Source organism: Mugil cephalus, chromosome 3, assembly GCF_022458985.1.
Source record: "Mugil cephalus isolate CIBA_MC_2020 chromosome 3, CIBA_Mcephalus_1.1, whole genome shotgun sequence".
In the NCBI taxonomy this organism is placed as follows: domain Eukaryota; kingdom Metazoa; phylum Chordata; class Actinopteri; order Mugiliformes; family Mugilidae; genus Mugil; species Mugil cephalus.
In genome coordinates, this window is record NC_061772.1 from 2,686,928 (window position 1) to 2,709,197 (window position 22,270).

Sequence of the window (22,270 nt, forward strand, 5' to 3'; positions counted from 1 at the left end):
GGGAACTTAAACCACTACTGCAAACTATGGCTTCTTGTCAAAACTCTTTCTGCACATGTCTGCTGTGTATGTGACTATTTTAATCAGAACACTTATATGTTGGGATTTTCAATATGCTCCCACCTTCCCGTCCCGCCTTGCTTCCCCTCCATCTCTCCCACTGTTCCCAGGTTTCTATAGAGGCAAGGCAGACGTAGTGATTTATTGTGGCCATCCATCTCTCCTGCTCATCCATCACTGGCCGGTTGCTAGGCGATCATGGCAGCAGCTGTTTGCTTTTGAGTTCGACAGAGGGGCCGTCAGTCAGCGGCGGCAGGTGAAAAACATTACCAATGCGCCGTTGTCACGCAGAATAATTAATCAAAGGCGGGAAAGATAATTAAAAAGATATGACCCTTGCCGGTACATGGTCCTTGGTTTACCCAGGAAAAGAGCGGGAGGAGGGGAGGATGAAAAAAAAAGTAAGGTTAGAGGAATAGGACTCATTCACTGCTTCAATGCAGTATCAGGCTCAAGCGGTTCTAGTGTTGTTAAGATGCTTCCTTGTTTCTAACACTCTTGTATTTGACCCCTCCCCTCCTTCTTTGAAACACTCATCCCAGACATGGAGGAGTAGAATGAGTGAGTGCTGATAAAACAGGCTCCCCTGTTAGTCAGTGGCACTGCTCTAATTAATTAGGAGGAGATGGACTGGAAAAACGAGAGAAAGGATTTCGGGGGGAAAAAAGGAATGTCAGAGGGAATGAAAGAACTCTTCAAACTACTATGGGTGCATCATCTATAGTCACACTTATGTGGCTATATGTAGAAACCAGATGGAAGGACAACAGCCTGCTTTGTCAGTATTTCAAATGTTGCTTCTTTTTGGCAGAGAGGAGAGGGCAGAATCATGTGACAGAAGTTTGGTATATATTTTAGCAGACTCATAAACTAATGAGTCACCAGTATGCTTCATGAGAAGTGCTTGATGAAGGACTCATTTTAAATCTGGATTATTATTATTGGATTATCACTATGGTATTGCACTGAAGGCCACTGAACTTTTAATCTCATGATCCCTTGGGCAAAATTATGTAATGGACCTCCTAGTTAGCGTTAGTTAAGTAGCTACACTTTTCTAAAACTCAGAACCAGTTTTACTAGCTTTTCTAAAGTACTGTATTGTGGTCATTGGTTAAATGTTTTAGAGATGTGTGTGGGTTATTGGTCACATTTGTTATTGTTAGGAATCAGTCTCTGGCCATATCGGACTCTTATTCACTTTTAGGTCACATTTTTAAATTCATTTCCTTCAATATGATGATTTATATTCAGGGAGAAGTAATAACCCTAACCCTAACTAATGCCACATATGCATTGCACTTGCATGCATTTCATTGTGAACTTTCACACATGCTTTTACATCCCTGTTGAACAATCAGACAGGATCCGTAGCTCTCTCCTCTTTGTCACATCTTTGATCTTCCAATCTGGGTTCTCCTGTGTTTTGACATCCCCCATTTTCCCACCACCATTTATTATCTGGAGTTTATACAGAGCTAGCACACCGGTGGAACCAAACGTTCTGTACACGCAACCAGCTATGCTTTGAGACATAACAACAGCATGGGAGAGAAACAAACTGATGGAGGGAAAGAGACAGATAGACTAACAGGAAGACGCAAAGAGGTTGTTTTGTACTTCACATACTGGACTCAATTTAAGATGTCAGAAATCATTTTGCAGACAAAGCAGGTCATGAATTATATATTTTTTAATGAAAACAGAATACATTTTTTTATCTGTATTCATTTACAATTCATACAACTGAACACGTGATCAAAAAGACTGTTCTTCCTGCATGAACATGTTTCTTGGAACTTAGATATGGGGATTTCTTGTGTTTCATGAGTAGCAAGGTTTGTTGTCATATCGGCATCTGTACTCGTTGAGGAGATAATGTGTGGTACGTGCTTTATTGAAGCTTCTCTGGTCAAAAGTTTTTTCCATTCTGAATGTCGAATGTGAGGCTGCTGCCAAGGCTCCCGGGTACATTCGATTCTAGCACGCTGTACTGTGTGGACTGGCTATTGCTACTCACTATCCACCAGGGACAATTTCATCTTGCAGCTAAATAGTTGTAGGAGGCACGGTTAGCAATGTTGTACATATAAAAGGTTTTGCTGATACCATCATCCAAACAAACAAACGTAATATTTTGGTATTGTTAAATAAATCATTAAGAAAAATACACCTGCAGTCCCTCCACCGACAAGGTAGACATACTTGAGGAGCTTTGGATAAGGAGAAGAAACGAATGGTAACCAAAGGTTATTCGAATATATTTCGCAGTATGACCATATACTTGATACTAATACATAGCTACAGATATGAAGGCTCAGCAGACTGACAGGCACTTACCCAGGAAGTTAGAAAGAGAGGCAGTGAGGAAAACTATAGAAATGCACAGACCAGGGAGACACGAGACAGAGAAAGCAGCAGAGCAGCAGGGATGGTTGCAGCAGACAGAGCATCAGTCAGCATTTAACGTTTTGCTTTCTACCTTTTCTGTCACTCTTCCAGGAATGATTTAGCCTCGAGCCTTGCCCCAGGTTACATTCATTCTCACTGAACAATCCTCACCCCTCGCCGAAACACACACACTCACACAAACGCACACAATTCTCTCTCATAACCATCACACGACGCAGCAACAGAAATGAAAGTCTCTGTTTTTATTGAACTACGTGAAAGAATATGGCTATTTGAATGTACAGTGGGACATAATCGCCGGCAATTCACAGATGGAGGAGCGAGCACAGAAAGGAGGGGTGTGCCGGTGTGTGCGTGTGTGTGTGTGCGCCTTTCATTAGCCCTTATATCCCAGTCATTAGACACTTGATTGGTTAACATGTAACTATTGATTCACTGACCACTATAAGCTTGGGTGTTAACACCTGGCTACAACAGCTTTGGTTTTAGTGGAATCTATTCTGAAACACTTTGAATATCTGAATATCATATCTGAATGCCTGAAAACGTCATTTGCAGCTGCGTTTTCCTTTACCTCTCATAACCTCTCAACTTTAAAGACATGTTATCTGGTTGTATAAGACCATGCTCTTGAAACCATTATAAGTGGATATTTGTAAGGATTCTATTATTGTCTGAGCATTCCTGAACTCTTATCAGTCATGAAAAAAATCAATAACGTGTGTTAAATAAATGTCTTATGCTGGCTGCAACATATGAATTGTCATCACATGGCTTAAGCCAAAGCAACCATTACATATCTCACTCAAGAATTTCAGCGATTAGGATTGATCTCATCAACTCTGAGTTCCAGCATGGGAAACCTGTATCATGCTGCAAATAGAGAAAAAGAAAGACAAAAAAAAAAAGCTGTAAAAGTTAAACTCACTGTGTAATGTCATCGAAATTATGGGGCATGTCAAGGCTCTAAGGCTTTAAATGAGGATGTAAATATTTGTATATTAAAATTAATGAGCATTAGTTTTGAGATATTTTTGTTTGGTAGTGCACAAAGCATAAAATTAAAAATACTTCTGGCACTCTTGGAAAGATAGAAGACCCCCACCCCCCACCCACCACCCCCAAATTAAGTTCAGCTTTTCAATGAATTGTCTCATCTATCAGCATCTGAAACATCAGCTGCTGCAAAACTAATTATGTAAGTTCTTCATATCCTTTTGATTTGAGCTGATCCAAAGTCCACAAATTGTTTTCTTTGGGTGCTTGTGCCTTTTTTGAAAATCACGCTTGGTTAAATTACATCAGTTAATGCCTCTTTAGATAAATATGACCTGCTGTTTTCTGCCCAGTGCCTAGGGTGAAACAATTCTTTTGTCATACACAGATAATGGGATCAAACATGTAAAATGTTTCTATAATTTTATGCTAAGAGTAGTTTTTATGAAAACAGCAATATCATCATAGAACTTTGGTGTGTTTAATTAAAACAAACACAAGGGTTCAAATGCTTGGCTTAACATTTAAAAACATCTGTGTGTGTGTGTGTGTGTGTGTGTGTGTGTGTGTGTGTGTGTGTGTAAGAGAGAGAGAAAGAGAAATATGGAGAGAGAAAGCTGTCTTCCTGTCAAAGAGGAAACAACGTTCGACATAATCCTGACAAGACACAGTGTTTATGGATTCCTCAGGCCTGGTCCAAATGCAGACCAGGACACGCAAACACACACACACACACACACACACACACACACACACACACACACACACACACACACACACACACACACACACCCATGATTATATAGATGCAAACACACATCTTACTGACAGAGAATGTCTGCAATGTCTGTATGTGTGTGTACTGTGTGTGTGTGTGGGGGAGTTATGTTGTAAATCACACTAATCAATTGTGGCCTGTGTCAAGGCATGCCAGACATGGTGAACGGTCTGTTTTACATTGGGGGGGGGGCCTGTGTGTATGTGTGTGTGCATATTTGTGTGGCTGTCACATGATGTCCTGCACACAGCTGTCACAAATCACAGTTATGTGTCTGCAACACCACAGGTACTCTACTGACTGTATCATGACTGTGTGTGTGGGTGGGTGTGGGCGTGTGTGTGTGTGTGTGCGCATAAGTTGTACAAGAGTGAAACATGGGGAATGTACATGACATGTTGTGGTGGAGTACTGAAATGGTTTAATGTAATGTGTGCTCACATGATCGAAGACGTCACAGGTGCATGTCTTCAGTGTCAGGAGCATGGAAGAAGTTTGGGTTTATGGTCGGAAATTGGATTTTTAGTTGGTTTATTTGGCATGAATAGTTTTTGTATTTAATTTTGCCATCAGGAGTAATGCCATGGTTTGCATATTGGAAATTAAGCAAACATCACTTCATTGTTTCATTTTATTTGTCATTTTAACTGTTTATAATTTAAAACTTATGGTCAGAAGACGTTTATTAGTCTCATATGTTTTGTAAAAATAAAAGTCATACAGACATTTTGCCATGAACATTTCATTTTAATTCTTAAAATTTAATAATGAATATATAAAATTTCTAAACGTGTAGATATTGGAGTTGAATCTAGTCAACACTACTGACATTTAGATTTAAAACTTCCACTGTGGCCCCCAGTAGCACGCCAAAGGCCTTTGGTTCATATTTGCTGTACTACAGTTTAAAAGAAATTACATTCATTATTGGTTGTCAGTGTGTTGCTGCAGAATGTATTAAAAACTGAAAATTACATTGCAAGACAGAAGGAAATATTTTAAAAGCAAGCCTGTGAATCTTAAGCCTCTTGGATGTACTATATGGGGCCTTAAGTTTTGGTTACTATAACAGTCTGAAGTTGTGTCACTATATAGGTGCATTATGGGTCTACCTGCGGTTGTGGATGTTATATGTTGTGGTTGTTCAATCAATAATCATCTGTGTGTGTTTGAGTGTGCAGATTTTTGCACACACTCAAGCAAACACAACCACATCCACACATCACTGTACCATTCTGCCATAAAAGACTTTCTCTGTACGATTTTTTTGTTGGTCTTCAGGCCTAATTACATGATTAAAAATGGCAGTCTGCTTCCTGACATAATTCATCACCGTCTGTGTATTAACCATCCTGCTGGAAATACACACACACGGTCGCAGACACAAATCCAGTGCTTTGAAACTGAAAACCAATCTTACTCACATACTTAGGCTCACATTGTACCCCGTGGCCAAGATGAAAGGTGCTGATGGCTTGCAAAGGCCAGATATCAATCATGCGGCATATCTGCAGTCAGATGAACATGTTCACAACACGCTAACTATGTATTAACCTCAAGGAACAGCCTTGATGTTGAGCACCTATGGATCTCAGGTTGCGTTTTAATTGCACTCAAGTGAAGAAAGCGTAGAAAAAGTCAAATAGACGGAATAAACTGTCTAGTCCAAGCTGTCATCCAAGGATTTTAAAATTCAGACACGGACAGTATTTAGTTTTGTGTTATGCTCTATATTTTTGAGTGCATCCAATCCAGACTAGGATATACCCACAGTAGCTGATTCATTTAACATCTGAGCAGTTCTGTAAGATGTGAACATGGTATGCATTTGGTGGGACTCTGTAACCATCCTCAAAAACACAAATGCTAATAAGCCACAAGGTAAATGGATTCATGAACCACATTATGCTATATAGAGTGGTTCTTTCAATACACACTTATTCCCATGGCACAACATAAGAAGAGACACTGGGACCACATACTGTATGTTACATCTATACGTGGACACTAACAGTAAAAGGATTTCATTTGTAAATAAAACTCATTTAGATGAATGATGATTTACTACAATGACATACCTAAATTAGAGTAAAAATGTATTTTGAAAGACAGTGAAAACAGAACTGCATGCAACTGCACGGGCACGTAAAAAAAACATAAAAAAAATAAGTATGACTCTAAGCCTCATTAAATGAGCCCCATACACGGCTTGGCGCTGTAAACATGCTAATATTTCTTAATGGCACACTCCTACATTGATATGCATGTGAACTCCAGACCGTTAACGCCCTCCACCCCACCCCACCCTTCCCCGCTGCACATCCGCAGAGCACAGCACACACACTCAGAAAAACACACACACATGCGCACACAGTCGCCACCATTACGGGGCCCGCTGGCTCTCTGTTTTTCCATTAATATCAAGTGATTGAGCGTAACATTAGCAGATAAAGCGGAGACTAAGATGACATATATACCGTAGATGGAGGAATTAAAGCCTAATATAATCACTCGGCCTTGCATAGGGAAAAACCATCACTCGCCACTACGCCTGACATTTTGATTTCCGATGTTTCTGGCACAGCAACATCAGGACTAGGGACAGATGGAGACAGATTTGTCTTTAAAGTAAAGTGATACTTAAGTGATTGTTCAGGCTGTTCCCACACATAGTTTAACCTTGTAAACTAAAACATATACGTCAAAAAAGAAAAAAATCTTTCACCTCTTAAGAGGGACGCGTGTAGGCGTGTTTGTGGGCGACTGTGTCTTTAAGCTCACTGTCCAGCTGGTTATTCTCAGAGCAAGTGGAGAGCACATCAGTTTTTATTAGCTTAATAAATCACCTTTGTTGTCAATCAAGCAGCAGAGAATAATTGGATATGGTTGAAGCCTTGCGTGATGGATTATAAATCATTCAAGATTAAATTAAAAGATAATGCACAAACTTAATGGTTTGTGTTTTGCAGTCTAAATTGCCTTGGAGCAGTGCTGTTTTCCAGCTTTATTGCAAGCCGTTTTTCTTTCCTCCAAAACCCCTCACATTTCACACCTTTTATTGCTGGGAGGGAGCTTTGCCACTTCTCTTTTACATCTGTGATCTGTTTGCTTTGCAGTTTCATTTTTTGAGAATTGTCTTTGTTTTTTTGGTCGTGATAGGTGCAAGAATGTTTCCGTGAGTGTGTGTGTGGTGTTTATATGGTTGTTCAGATATATGTGTGTGGTTAAGTTGGCACCCGTGCACCCCTTTGTTTACATGAAGATTTAAAGGCCAGCAATTTTATGTGAGTGACATTTTGGTCAGTTCTCAGCAAATGCACCTCAGGCCTGTAACACCGCTGTATTACAATGTCCCCTTCCCACACCTTCTCAGCCACCCCCCACCAGAAAGCTATTAATGCCCAGGAGATGTGGGGAAAAATAAAGAAAAGGATGATGAGGCACCGAAGCAGGCAGGAAGGCACAGAAAAAAGAGCTATATCATGTATATTATCCTCTGGCCAGTGAATTTAAGTATGTCCGTTTGCGTTGAAACAGAGCGGGCGTTATCATAATCGCCTGCTGCCTACTTGACAGGACCTTAAAGTGATCCTGTCATTTTATTTACACCCAGACCACTGTGTGATTTACGCTGACGCGCGCACACATGCACACACTCGTACACAAACACTCTCCATTTCTAACTTCCCTTGCGAGCTGGGTCGAGTAGGTCGGATGACATCTTTTGATCAGAGCTGTCCAAAGAAATCAGAGCAGACTGGCAGGTAATAGATACCCAGACTGCTCTGCAAAGAGTATGCGAGTGTGTGTATTTCTGACTGCATGCACACATGCCAGTGTGTGTCGAGATAGAAAACACAGACTTTCAAAAGCATGCTTTTTTACTTAACAGTTGCTGCATATAGTTTTACTTTCTTTTGCATGTGTGTTTAAAATTTATTATTTTAATTCATATATTGAGCATCTCGCATTTTCTTTCTTATATGTGTTGACATGTTGACAAGTCCAAGGTCTTTTCTGGTTAAGTGATGGAGACAGAGAAATAAAAGAAAAGTAAAATAATAATAATAATAATTAAAAAAAATAGCAGAGTGCAAAGTAAAAGCAGGCCCATGTTTTTTTAAACTGACTGCCAAAGATGGAGGCAGGGCAAAACCGAGAGACAGGGAAGAGCCAGAAAATACCAGGAAGGAAGAAGAAGGGAGAAGAGAAACAAATGGAAGATAGTGGAAATGATGGATCTTGCCCGGCGCTGCTTGGCTAATTCTGCACACTCCGCTGGTTTCTCTTTCTGCACGTTGACACACACACACACTCACATATTCTCATATCCCCTGGGACGAGTGCTCATGACCCTAGGTTGCCCTGTGGGCTTTGAGAGTATGACTGCTCCAAGTGCACGCTATCTGAATAACAAAGGACAGGCAGAGGATCATTTACTGACACTCACCCACCGATAATATTTCTGTGGTGTGAGCTGGATTTTGTCTGTTCACACTCATGCCAACACACATTTGCTTAATTCTGGTTAAATGCAGCAGGTCATACCCACAGACACCAAAGTCCTTCAGGACACACACACACACACACACACACACACACACACACACACACACACACAGTATTAACAGCACAGCAGCTATGTTATCTTGTGCTTTTTATATTTTCCATCTTATTGTATTCTGTCTGCACAGACCGTTAATATTTCAATAGTCTTAATTTTCTTAATGACTGTAGATACATATAATGTAGTCATTGCCAGTGTCTATCAACATATCAACAGACCCTGTCGGTTCTCAAACAAACGAGGAAGGCAAAATTGAGCGGCATTGTGTGTGTGCACGTACTGCATAATTTGCACATGTCCTTAAAAACTCCGCTGAACTTTTCTTTTTTTTTTTTTTCTTTTTTAATGATCTCTACACCGCTACCTTCAGAGATGATCAGGAGGTAGATTCCTATGTGTACCTATTACAAATAAACCTAAATGTTATATACTAGTAATTTACATGATCAAATGAGCTAATTATGTGCGTGCTTTGCGGTCAGTACTTCATGTGCAGGCTATGCTGTCACCATTTTTCAATCTAATTTAAGCACTTAAATTGGCCAGAGTACAGCTATTGTTTGGAGGGTGAATATAGAATGAAACAAATCAGCTGGTAGCATGTCAGGGGCATGATACAAAAAGGGCTAATTAATATCAGCTGTGCATTATCACCAAAATAACTGTGATTACACTTTTACCCATAGTACAATATGCTCTCAACTGGAGGGCTTCTTGTAGCTAATGCATGGATGCTTAGCCCGCCGTTATTTCATGCTTTCATTGCGCATTTGACATTTGCAACATTTTTCTTTCATTAAAAAGTAAATTCAAACAGGATATTGAAGTAGACACTAATCATTATTTTTATGGTAGTTCAATTATTCATTTAAAGGTCTTCAATAATTAACTGGTAGCTTTACAACCACCGTGGTCACATAGAGGCTCAGCGTTACTGAGTGTGTGTGTAAAATATTTACCCGTCTCATCTGGCTTTAGGATGTTAAGAAGATGATGGCTGAATATACCGTCTTGATAATGAGTTGCCATTTTCTCCATAGCACTGCATGTGCTTTATGGAGAATGTGATTCGTACTAAAAAAGTATAAATACCCCATATATAGTACAGTATATGACACGTACGCAGTACACACACAGAGACAGGAGTCAGTGAGTGTGTCAGTAGCTCTGTAGCCCAGACGTACGGTCTTGTATTGGCATTGTAACAGCAGCATGTAAATACACTGTCAGGAGCTCCCCAGCTGAGTGGCATGGGGAGATGATTAGCCAGGCTAACACCGTTCATCCATACACACATACACTCACACACGTTTATGGATGTACATGCTACAACAGCACCTGTGTTTCTGAATAATCTCAGTATTTCAACGTGTTGCGATGCCGCTGCAGCCAGAGGCAGCTGAACTAACCATTGCCACTCCAAATCTAATCTCCCTTCTCTCATCCTCCTCTCTCTTGCTAACGCTGATGCCAATATGTGCTGAGTATGCTAATATTATCTCAGCTTTTTCGAAACGACATTTTGCATAATTTTGTGCTATCAAGCAGGTTATTACTACATATCAGCTTGGAGATCCCATGTGAAAATTATTCATAAATAGAACACATTGGTAAAGTTAAAAAAAAAAGAAAGAAAAAAAAATGCATTTTAAAATTTTATAGAACAAAGGAACATGAGCGTCTAACCACTACTATTAAATGATTCCCCAAAAAATCAAACAAAAAAATTATATGACAAAATTATGTGTAGTTGTAATATTCTAAATGCAAGTATTGTTGATTTAACAAATTTTGAGAACACCCTTAGATTATATGAAGTATACCATTTGATTATTTTTTTAATTAAAAAATAAAATAAAATAATAACACTTACAGTAACATGATGACATTTCACACTGCAGTCAGAACATAGGGTGATGTGATGAGTTTATTCTTCATGTTGTTCCTATTCAAACTAATTTATAGGAGTAATACAACATAAAGCCACCACTCTTGTTTCAACAAGACCATCATGAAATCATGACTATAAACATGGTATAAGAAATATTTATAAAATTAAGTATATAGTCCAATTACTATATTGTGCATTCTATATGCTATATATGCTTTTCAGTAAAACGGACACTTTTTAAAGTCCCTTTTAAACAGAATGGTGATCTTTGGATGACTTGGCATTTAGTTTGTGGAGTGATGTTTCTAGCAACTTGACTCACAAAAGAAATGAACGCGTCCAATAATAACTGTGTTCCACTTCTAGTAAGTTATGTAGCTGGTTGAAGGACCGGGTCCATTCATCAGGCATCTGGGTCGATCAAACACCTCTTGGGATCAATGGCACGCCTCGCCAGTCCCAAGGCACTCTGCAGACAGCCATGCCCCTTTAACCACCCTCGATGCACACACATACACGCACACACACGGTAGCCATCCAACCAATTTGTCTGTGCATGTCAAATCACAATAATTAAGCATTATCGATCTCAGATTCAATTAACTTCATTAACGTGGGTTGCACTGGTGATTGTGGAGGGACAGAAATGAGAGAGGGAGGTGAGGGTGGAGATTATAGGATCTCATCAAGTGGGAAATGGCAGAGGAGTTGATGCATGTAACACATAAATATGTATAAACACACTCACACATAGGGAACATCTGAGAAAATTCATGTCAGGGCTGTCTTCAGCTTTGCTTTAAAAAAAAAAAACCTATTGCCCTGCATGAGACTGATGTGGACAGTATGTCTCTCTCTCTCTCTCTCACGCACACATGCTGCATTTGCACGATCTAAGCTGAAGTGTAAACAGTCAGTGCCTGTGTCTCTGATAGGGCTGTTAAGTGGTTATATAAGCATGATAAACTGTTTCCTAACATCATAACATCTGCAGAGTGCATAAGCATTTCCTCACTTTGAGCACAGACAGGAATTCGAAGACGTTGTTAAGCTACATAATATTTTTTTATTGTAAATCCAAATGTTTAATTTTCTTCAACTTATTAATAGAATTATTTACAATTATAGCACGGTTTGTTACTTTGTTCAGGTGTCAAGAATAATTTGACTGATGCCTCTCATGGGATCAGCAGTGATGTTATCTTGCCTACCTCCATTTCAAAAGCAGCAGTCTCACCAAGTTCTTCTCAAAACGAGATCAAACCCCCTTTTCCACCCTGCTGACAATTCATCTGGAAATCTCTCCATCCCTTGCTCTACTAATTAAAAGAGCACCTGCATTCCTGCTGTATTTGGCCCAGGTTCCTTCTACTCCAGCGGTTGTGTTTGTGTGTGTGTGTATATTTGTGTGCATGTGTTTGTCCATATTTATCTCGGCATTCTGGGTCATAGTGTTATGAACTTCTCAGTCTGGGCCTAAGCCAGGGGCCTTGGGGATCATCTCTGCGTGCTCAAGTGTGTGTGTGGCCCCAGAGTTGACTTCCTTCCAAGTCCTGGCTCCCCCTCCCTTCTTGTCTTTTTGCTATTCCTCCTCTACTTCTTCTTCTCTTCCTTCAGCCTCCACTCCCTGCACAACATTTATTCACACCTCCTTTCTCCTTCTTCCCTGGGTTTACACTATAAATTATGTCGCAGATTTATTTGACTGCATTTACTGCAACAATGAATACAGTACCGGGTGAGGTGTAGAATGACCCTATCCCCACCCTGCCCTCTTTACACTCACCATAAAGTGACAGTGACAGGCTGACTACACTGGCCGTAATACAGGTTGGGAAAGGTCAAGTATTTGTCATTTGGAACACATTTAGAGCTTATCTACCAGGACTGTTGAGCAAAAAGGCCGATAATCAGTAATCCAAGTTCAAAAAGAACATTAAGTATATTTTCATAAAAGAAGATACTAGGGTATTTCATGAAACAATGCAGGTAACTGTGGGTGAACCATTTCTATATTTCACCAACCTCTGCCTCAAACAAGTCTAGAAATCAACCGTGCGCTTCATTCCCCATGTAGGTGGATGAAGCCTACACACTAAGATTTCATTTGTCACATATCCCGTCTTGCTTGTGAATACTATTTTCTCTACCTTTGCACACATATCACACACTTGCAGGTACACAGATGGGCAGACACACACACAAACAAATTCGCAATGTTCCACACACAAAGGCAGCTAATTTGAAGTGCACGTTGTGTTTTAAAGGTGATTTCACATTGATGTTTGGCCTTGATGAGAGCACCGGGCTGCTGTGTTCAACTGTCTCCTCAGCCAGAGCATTGTTCTCTTAAACAGCTGTCGTTTTGGCTGATTCAGAACAGATGGCATGTACATGTGGGTCTGCTCGGCTGCACGTATGTTCAGGCGAGTGGATGTGCCTCCGAGACCGAGAGAGAGACGAGGAGAGAAGAGGAGGCTCTGTTAGATTAGAGAATAAGGAGAAGTATGTGTGTGCGTATGTGTGCGCATGTAATATATGCAGAAAAAGTAGCTGGAAAGGGCTATCCATGTTTTTAGATAGCTATACTACAATGAAATAAAAGATAAGTAGTATTAACACAATATAAATGCAGTATCCATAAGGGTCATGTGTTGCTGCAAATTTGAAACAGCACACAACGGTGTCTTTTAAGAATTTCAAATGGATCCTTTTTGATAGATTGAATGCTGGAACAGATTGCATGTTCAACAGAGAAACTCCTGAGCTTGCCTGAAGGCAAAGAGTTGTTAGACTGCACTTACAGTACAATTGGTACGTGTGTGTGTGTGTGTGTGTGTGTGTGTGTGTGTGTGTGTGTGTGTGTGTGTGTGTGAGTGAGTGAGTGTATGAGTGCCTGCTTGTGTGCATGATGTGTGATGGGCTCTGGGATATCTGTGTCTCCATGCATCTGTTTATCCCACGGCAGTGTCGTATCATTGCCGATGGCAACCAGTGGTCTGACAATGACAAAGACTCCTCTCTGTTTTGCTGCTGATGCAGTACCAGCACATACACAACTTCACGCGCACACGCACACACTTGCACACATACACGCACACAACTTGCAGTACTCCATGAGAGATGCGAGTTGGCAACAGCTGAAGTGTGTGGTACGTGTGATAGGTCTAGCATGCTACGCAGGTATTATTTGTGGAAGCCCCACTTTCCCATCTTTTCACAAAACTCAAGACATAATGTGGTGTCTTTAACCCAGTTCGTTTGTGCTAATGTATATATTGTTTGTCATAGATGTATGTCTTTTTTTGTCTGTCTCAGATTATGAGGGCATATTTGCTTCTGTGTCACACCCACTTCACTGACCCGCTCACTCTGTGTTTACATACCAGGTTAGATGAGTGAGGGCCTGTTACAGAAAGGAATGCTGAACACAAGGCCAGTGGCGTCTATGCACATGCTCATCCTCTTTGCCAGTGTAGTTGCTAAAACAGTGGGAGAGGCTTGTGTACGCACACCCCTATGTGTGCTTGAATTTTTATTCAGAAAGCCAGCGTTAATCTGAGTGTGAGCATAAAGCTTTTCTCATCTGATGTTGTTTTATCCCTTTGATAGACTTATTAACAAAGGAAAACATTCATAGATGTACAAAGAGGCGAGACTGTGATTTGTCTCTATATGACTTCCATTGTATTATTCTTAAACTGTAAGGATTTGAATATAAATTGAAAGCCTCAAGCCCTCTCCCTGAAGCTAAACTGTAAATAATAACTCTAAACTTTTTTCTAATCTTTGGTAATTGAAGCAAATGGGTTTTGCGGGGAGAGATTTGTCGCAGGGAAATGTACATACATTTTTTTTTTATTTACGAGGAGGCGAGGGCTGAGCAGTGTAATGAGTGAAAATGCATGCTTAATTTAAATGGCGAGTGTGTCTGTTAGGGAATGCATTAGAGTCTGCAGAAGAAGCGTAAGACATATTAATTGACAGACAGGAACCGCTGTCTCCGAGGTTGATACAAGTAATTTATTACTTCAGAAACGAATGCCACCGCCAGAATGTGCTTCATTAATTTCAAATTTAGTTTTAATTTCAAGCTGTTGCCCCTTGAGAAGAATAAGGTGGCAAGTTCTGTTTGAAGAGACATTTTCCCTTCTCCCCACTTCATCTTTCTCTGTCCATAGTCCCTCTCTCTCTCTCTCTCTCTCTCTCTCTCTCTCTCTCGCTGTAAAGGCTTCTTCAGTACAGAACAAAGACAAGGTGTGGAGAAAGAAAAGGAAGGGTAGTGACTTGATTCCAATTTGAAAACAATGTCAGTGTACATGAAGAAGAACAGAATTACTGTTTATGACGTAATGAGTAGGTACGTTGTCCATGAATGTCACTGGTCCGTTTTCAGTACTGTTACCACTAGCACTAGTACTAATTGTATTGGTTCCCTGGTAAGAATGGAAGAATACAGTTGCGAATCTCCATCATTAGATATGCTGCCACTGTGTTCTAACAAATGTATTTTTTGTCTTCTCTTTTTTGCCTGTGCAGCATATGTCCCTGAAGATGAGAAGGAATCTGCTCTATTGGATGAAGATCTGGAAGGAGAAGACTCAGCACAGGAAGGGGAGGAGCCTACGGTTAAGCTCCTGTGCCATGACAAGGATTTCCTTCTTAAAGACAGGCCAGGATCTACTGGCTTCCATGACTCCCCCAATGCTGCTGACTTTTCTGGTCAGGAGCTGGACAGTGAGTCTCACCTGAGTGAATCAAGTGACAGAATGTCTGATTTTGAGAGCTCGTCACTTAAAAATGAGGATGATGTCCTTCTCTCCAAAGACCCCTCAAATGCCCTGTCCCCGTCCTCCTCTTCAGCCATGATGGCAGCTGCACCAGTTGGTGGAGATGAGGCCATATTGGCTGGGACAGGGTCTGTTGCGGATAGCCTGGAGAAGATGAAAGCCATTTACACCTCTTTTCTCACCAACTCCTATTGGTCTACACTGAATCTGAACCTGGCTCAGCCCCCTCCAGAAAAACCGCCTCGTAGTCATAGCAGCAGCAGTAGTAGCAGCAGTAGCAGTAGCTGCGGAGGGAGTGGAGGCTATGACTGGCATCAGACAGCTATGGCCAAAACACTCCAGCAGGCACAGAACCACCACAACAGACTCGGCCTGGTTCAACATCCCACAGTGTCTGTATCCACAGCATCTACAGAACACAACCTTTTTAGCACTGTCCAGTTGTACCGACAGAGCTCTAAGCTCTATGGCTCTATATTCACTGGTGCCAGCAAATTCCGTTGTAAGGACTGCAGTGCAGCATATGACACACTAGTCGAGCTAACGGTACACATGAACGAGACAGGTCATTACCGCGATGATAACCATGAGACAGATGGTGAGGGTGCAAAACGGTGGTCAAAACCCAGAAAGCGTTCCTTGCTAGAGATGGAGGGGAAGGAGGATGCACAGAAAGTGCTGAAGTGTATGTACTGTGGACACTCCTTTGAATCCCTTCAGGACCTAAGTGTCCACATGATCAAGACTAAACACTACCAGAAAGTGCCTCTGAAAGAGCCTGTTACTCCAGTGGCAGCTAAGATTATCTCTTCAGCTCGAAAGAGAGTTCCTATTGAGTTAGACATCCCTAGCTCACCTGACTCTAATGGAGGCACCACACCTAAGCCCACCTCCCTTAATGATTCTAATGACATAATGCAAAAGGTCACCAACCCTTACATCACACCTAACAATCGCTATGGACACCAAAATGGCGCCAGTTATGCCTGGCAGTTTGAATCCAGAAAGTCACAGATCCTCAAATGCATGGAGTGTGGCAGCTCTCATGACACACTGCAAGAGCTAACCGCTCACATGATGGTGACGGGACACTTTATAAAAGTGACCAACTCTGCAATTAAGAAAGGCAAGCCAATTATAGAGTCAACCACCCAAGCCCCCACATCCAACTCAACAGTTGAAGAAAAAGTGCAGTCTGTTCCCCTGGCTGCCACAACCTTCTCTCCTCCACCTGCCCCAGTGCCTCCTCCAACCAGCATCTCCCCCACTGCAATGATTGTGGAGATAAAAAAGGAGGAGAAGGAAGAGGAATGCACTAAAGAGTCCGTTATCAACAATGGTAACATTGTCAATAAAGACAAGAAGGCAAATGATGAGGACACTGAGGAGAAGTTTGATATTTCTTCAAAATACACTTATCTGACTGAAGAGGATCTGGATGAAAGTCCAAAGGGTGGTCTGGATATCCTCAAATCCTTAGAGAACACAGTGACCTCAGCAATCAACAAAGCCCAGAATGGGGCACCAAGCTGGGGTGGATATCCCAGTATCCACGCAGCCTATCAGCTTCCAAACATAATGAAGCTCTCTCTAGGTAATTCTGGAAAGAGCTCTCCCCTCAAGTATATGTTCCCTGGAGGAGAGATTCTCTCTCCCACTGCTAAGAGCCAGCCTCTGATCTCACCTCCGAGTCGACAGACCTCCCCACTACCTAAAAACAACTTCCACGCTATGGAGGAGTTAGTCAAAAAAGTGACTGAGAAAGTGGCCAAGGTAGAGGAGAAAATGAGAGAGCCTGGTGTTGTTGTGAGGGGTTCTCCTCTGAGACATACCACACCCTCACCATGCAACAGTGAGGCAGGGGACTTAGCCCAAGGGGAGTCCCCTAAAGAAAATAGAGCAGGAGGCTGTAAAACTCCCGAGAATGCAAGTGGAGTGGATAAAGTAGCAGGAGATGTAAATGGAGCCACCCACAAAGATTCAAATGGTGATATTTCTGTAAAAGAATCTGTTGAGAATGGGGTGGAATCCAGTGCCGTGACATCCCCTCTGCCTCAATCTCTGTGTGGCAATACAGCTATCATCACAGACCATCCACCTCCAGAACAGCCCTTTGTCAACCCTCTAAGTGCGCTGCAGTCAGTAATGAACGTCCACCTGGGGAAGGCTGCTAAGCCTGCCCTGCCCTCCCTTGACCCCATGAGCATGCTGTTCAAGATGAGCAACAGCCTGGCAGAGAAAGCTGCAGTGGCTGCTTCCACCCCACCAGCACAGACCAAAAAGACAAGTAACGACCACTTAGACCGCTACTTCTACCAGCAACATCTAAACAATGATCAGCCTATAGATCTCACCAAAGGAAAACATGCTGACAAAAGCAGCAATAGTGGTTCTATGGGTTCGACAGCTCTGTCTTCTACCACCTCCACCCCATCTTCAGTCTCTCCCTCCTCTGCTGTCACTATGACCAAAGCCTCAGCTGCAGTAGCTTCCTTTATGTCCACCTCCCCTCTGAGGGAAAATGCCCTCTCAGATATCTCTGACATGCTGAGAAACCTGACAGAAAGTCAGGCTGTCTCCAAGTCTTCAACACCTACCAGTCAGTCTGAGCGCTCAGAAATTGAAGGTGTCACACAAGAGGAGATAGAAGATGTTTCACCAGCCCAGAAACGTAAGGGACGTCAGTCCAACTGGAACCCTCAACATCTCCTCATCTTACAAGCTCAGTTTGCTTCCAGCCTGAGACAAACAAATGATGGCAAGTACATGATGTCAGACCTAAGCCCACAGGAGAGAATGCACATCTCCCGCTTCACCGGCCTCTCTATGACTACAATATCCCACTGGCTAGCTAATGTCAAGTACCAGCTGAGGAGAACCGGTGGCACCAAGTTCCTGAAAAACTTGGATTCAGGACACCCAGTATTTTTCTGCAGTGACTGCGCCTCCCAGATTCGGTCACCATCGACCTATGTCAGCCACCTAGAATCCCACTTGGGCTTTCGTCTGCGAGACCTGGCTAAGCTTTCTGGGGAGCAGCTGATCAGCCAAATATCACATCATCAACGTCACACGAAAGGACTATCTGAAAAACTATTCTCTAATCTTCACCCATCCAGCCATCCTTTACCTTCGTCTCTACCCACATCCCTACCTTCTTCCTTATCCATCTCCCTGTCCTCATCCTTAGCCACACCTTTGCCCTTGACTGAATCCCCAACACCCTCCCCAGACGATGATGACAGTGGGGCTGTGTACCAGTGCAAGCTCTGCAACCGGACTTTTGCAAGTAAGCATGCAGTTAAGCTTCACCTGAGCAAGACTCATGGAAAGTCCCCTGAAGATCATCTCATGTATGTGTGTGAGCTGGAGAAACAGTAGCACTGGTTGAGGACAATGCTGCTCTCTTTCTTAATGACTCACTATTGCTCTGTCTCTGTTGAGCATTTCACAGACATTAAAAAAGGAAAGGATTATTAAAGTTATGGAACTGCACAAAGATGCCATACAACTACTGCTCTGAGTTTTGGCACATGGTTTTACATTTTCTGTTGTAGCAGGTTTTTATTTTTTTTTTTATTTTGTTCATGTGTGAGATAAACACCCTTTGGCCAAACACACTTGACTTCAGTTATCTCCTATGGCAAAAATATACTTCCTTTTCAAACTCGGCGAATTGTGTCTTTTGTTATTGAGAAGGTACAAGTATGAAGGTTTAACAAAGAGATTCTAAAATGAAGTGGTGTATATTTTGGTGTGTAAATTGAATTAAGTTCCCTTATATTTTGTCATCACTGAGGTGTGATAAGCTGCATGCATAAATAAAACTGTTTAGTTAAACATTTTATAACTAATTCTGGTGCACTTTCCATGGTTTTTCACTCTGCTTATTGTTCTCTCCTTTTTATATTTTTCATTTTATTTTTTTTCTTTCCTGTAACATTTATGTGCTGGAGTCAGCATATACAATTTAACCCTCTGAGTACATCAAAGCACTTCTACACTTAAGATTCAAGACTTGAGATTGGGAATTATTGGGGTTATTGTGAGAATTAGATTGCATTGCGTCTGCAGTGCTTGTTTCCCAGACATGTAGTTTGTTGAGTCTAATCCTAGACATGAAAGCATTCACTAATCAGTGAAAAATCTTCATCTTGGTCTTTATATTTGTCTGGCTGATGCCCACAGGACTTGACACAAGCATTGTAGCTACGTGGTTAACAAAAAAATAAAAATAAAATAAGAAAAAATAAAAGGAAGAAATATTTTACTTTGGTTGATCAGGGACCTATATTAATTCAGGTCTGTGTAAAATGTGTATATAAAAACATATTAATTAATTCCTGTTTAAATTATGCATCATTTCTATATTTTTAATTTAAAAGGATTACGACTATCTGCTGGTGCACAGTATATGAAGACATAAAGAAAATTGTTTTGCACAATAGTTTTATAAATGTGTTATGTAATCAGAGGATACAAAAAAAGGTTGGTAGCAAAAGAACGTCAACAGGTAAATCTTTTTATTCCCAACACGTGCTCAAAGGGTTAAAGACTCTTTTTTATCATACACTACTCTACTTGTGCCCCTGTATGAACACTAAGAAAATATTAAAGGTTGTACAAAAAGATGTTACTTTATGAAGATATTTCACATGTAAACTGTTATTTATAAGCACTCTTGGTTGTTTCATATCGTTGAATGCCTTTTTGATTGGTCCTATTTTTTGTTCTGTCTAATTACTCTTCTTCCACACTGCAGCTTTATATTTTTGGGGTATGAAAGGTAACCATGGTTACACTAACCTCTTGAGTGACAACTTCTGCTACGTTTTTGGCAGTTAATTTGCTGAAGTAACTGACAGCTGCCAGTGAAGAGAAATAATGAAAAAAAAAATCCTTATGTGTAAAATATCGGCATGTAAACAGCACAGATACTGTTATGCAGTCTGTGCCGTTAGTCTTTTTCATTTCGTTCTTTTGTTTTCTGTTGTTGTTGTTCTTGACAATGAACCCCCATTATATGACTTCATATAACCTTGTTTTCTACTGCAGCATTAAAAAAAAAAGGAAACCGTTTTTTGCAATAATGTGTCTGTGTGCATTGTGTGTGTCATGGCTATCAATTATGTGTGTGCTGTGCAGTCCCTAATGAGCACATTAGACTGGGAGTGTGTCAACGTCTGTCTGTGACGAGCTGCAGACTAGTTTACAGTGAGTGGCAGCAGCAGGGTGTGTGGGAGACAAACACACACGAACACACACATACACACAGAGGTGTATCCATGACTTCAGAGGCCATACATTGACTTACACTCATTTTCTGGAGGTTTACTCTTACCTTAAACACAACTTCTACTTGCCTAACCATAACCCCTACTTTACCCTTACCTTAACACATGCCTTCACCTTAAAACTTGAGGATGGGAAATGCTTTTTGTCCCCACAGGGAAGACATGTTACCATAGTGCCACTGCGTAAACAGAGTTAGGTCCCCACAACATGAGCAATACCTGGACCACATATTCAGTCATGTAAACAGACACCATCATTGCTTTCTTTCCTGTAGCATTCACAGTTGTTCCCGTGCCTGAGACCAAGGCACATACTGCATATGTTATGCTGAATCTGCAGCAAATCCTAAGAAAGTGAGACAAAGTATTGCTCGGTAGGAGTTGGTGGGTACTCATTAAGTACAACAAACAAACAAATTCAGTTATTTAAAAAAAGAAAGAGTTAGAAATGAAAAATCCTGCAACCTACTTTGCTCCAATGCCATGCAAATAGATTTTGAATGCAGGGATGCATGCATATTTGCACACATCCGTGTGTATGACAGTGTCACAAAGCACTGTGACAGTCCATTTCATCCATTCACTGTTTGCAATTAAAAACCAGACATCAGCCGAGCTTCATACTCACCTTCCTCCTCCACATGGGATATGAAAGTATGAAGATCCGCACAGTCCCCTACAACGTTTCCCTCCCATGTCTTCAGCTCTATAATTACCCCTGACGTCCATTTTGTGACTAGTCTCCACAAGGTAAGAAACCTGGCAGATATATTTGGTTAGGCTTCATGGGAGATGACAACAATGCTGACAAGACGAGCTTGTCCTTTCAAGTGTTCATTCAGTCACATTTTTCTCCGGGTGCAACTGCGTCTACATAGCAGTTGTATCACTAATAATTTGATGAGGCATGCTGCACAGTACGGATAAAGCAGATAGAATAAGGAAAGAGGGCAGACGTATGAGAGATGATTCACCGCAGATCTGTATGAGATTCAGTAGGTGTTCTTGTGCATATAAGGGTAAACAATGGTAGATATTAGTTGGAGAGAGAAATGTTTTAACAACTACCAAATACATTAACCACACATACATCTGCTCATACAAGCAGACATTGGGAATGCATAAGTATATACAGAGCACACATACGATAACAGCCTGAGATGTATTTCTCAGCTAAATCACATCTTTCTGCACGGTTTTGCTTCTTAATATAACATGCTGAAAAAATAAATAAAAGAAAATTCATACATGGGCAAGTACACACGCCTCCACACGACACAAAAAGCTCTGAATTGTACCGACCAGTAATTCTCTCCTTTTCCTCACACATAGACGCACAAAACGCACCTACACACACACATACACACCTCTCAACAGCCAGGTAGAAGGACTTCATCCGCAGTGACAAGGTGCCACTGTGTGTGAAAATGTCAGCCTTCAACAGTGCAGCCTGAAGTCTGGCACCGTATTTAAGGCTCTCAT

At 41.2% G+C, this 22,270-nt stretch overlaps 1 protein-coding gene across 1 annotated transcript in view; it reads left to right on the forward strand.

Annotated features, from left to right (window-relative positions):
• tshz3b (teashirt zinc finger homeobox 3b) overlaps positions 1–20,581 on the forward strand; it is a 39,095-nt gene extending 18,514 nt beyond the window's left edge. The window contains exon 3 of the mRNA XM_047581083.1: positions 15,244–20,581. Coding sequence (XP_047437039.1) covers positions 15,244–18,875 — 3,632 coding nt within the window. The 3' untranslated portion in view covers positions 18,876–20,581. The remainder of the gene's footprint in view (positions 1–15,243) is intronic.
• Positions 20,582–22,270: the final 1,689 nt, after the last annotated feature.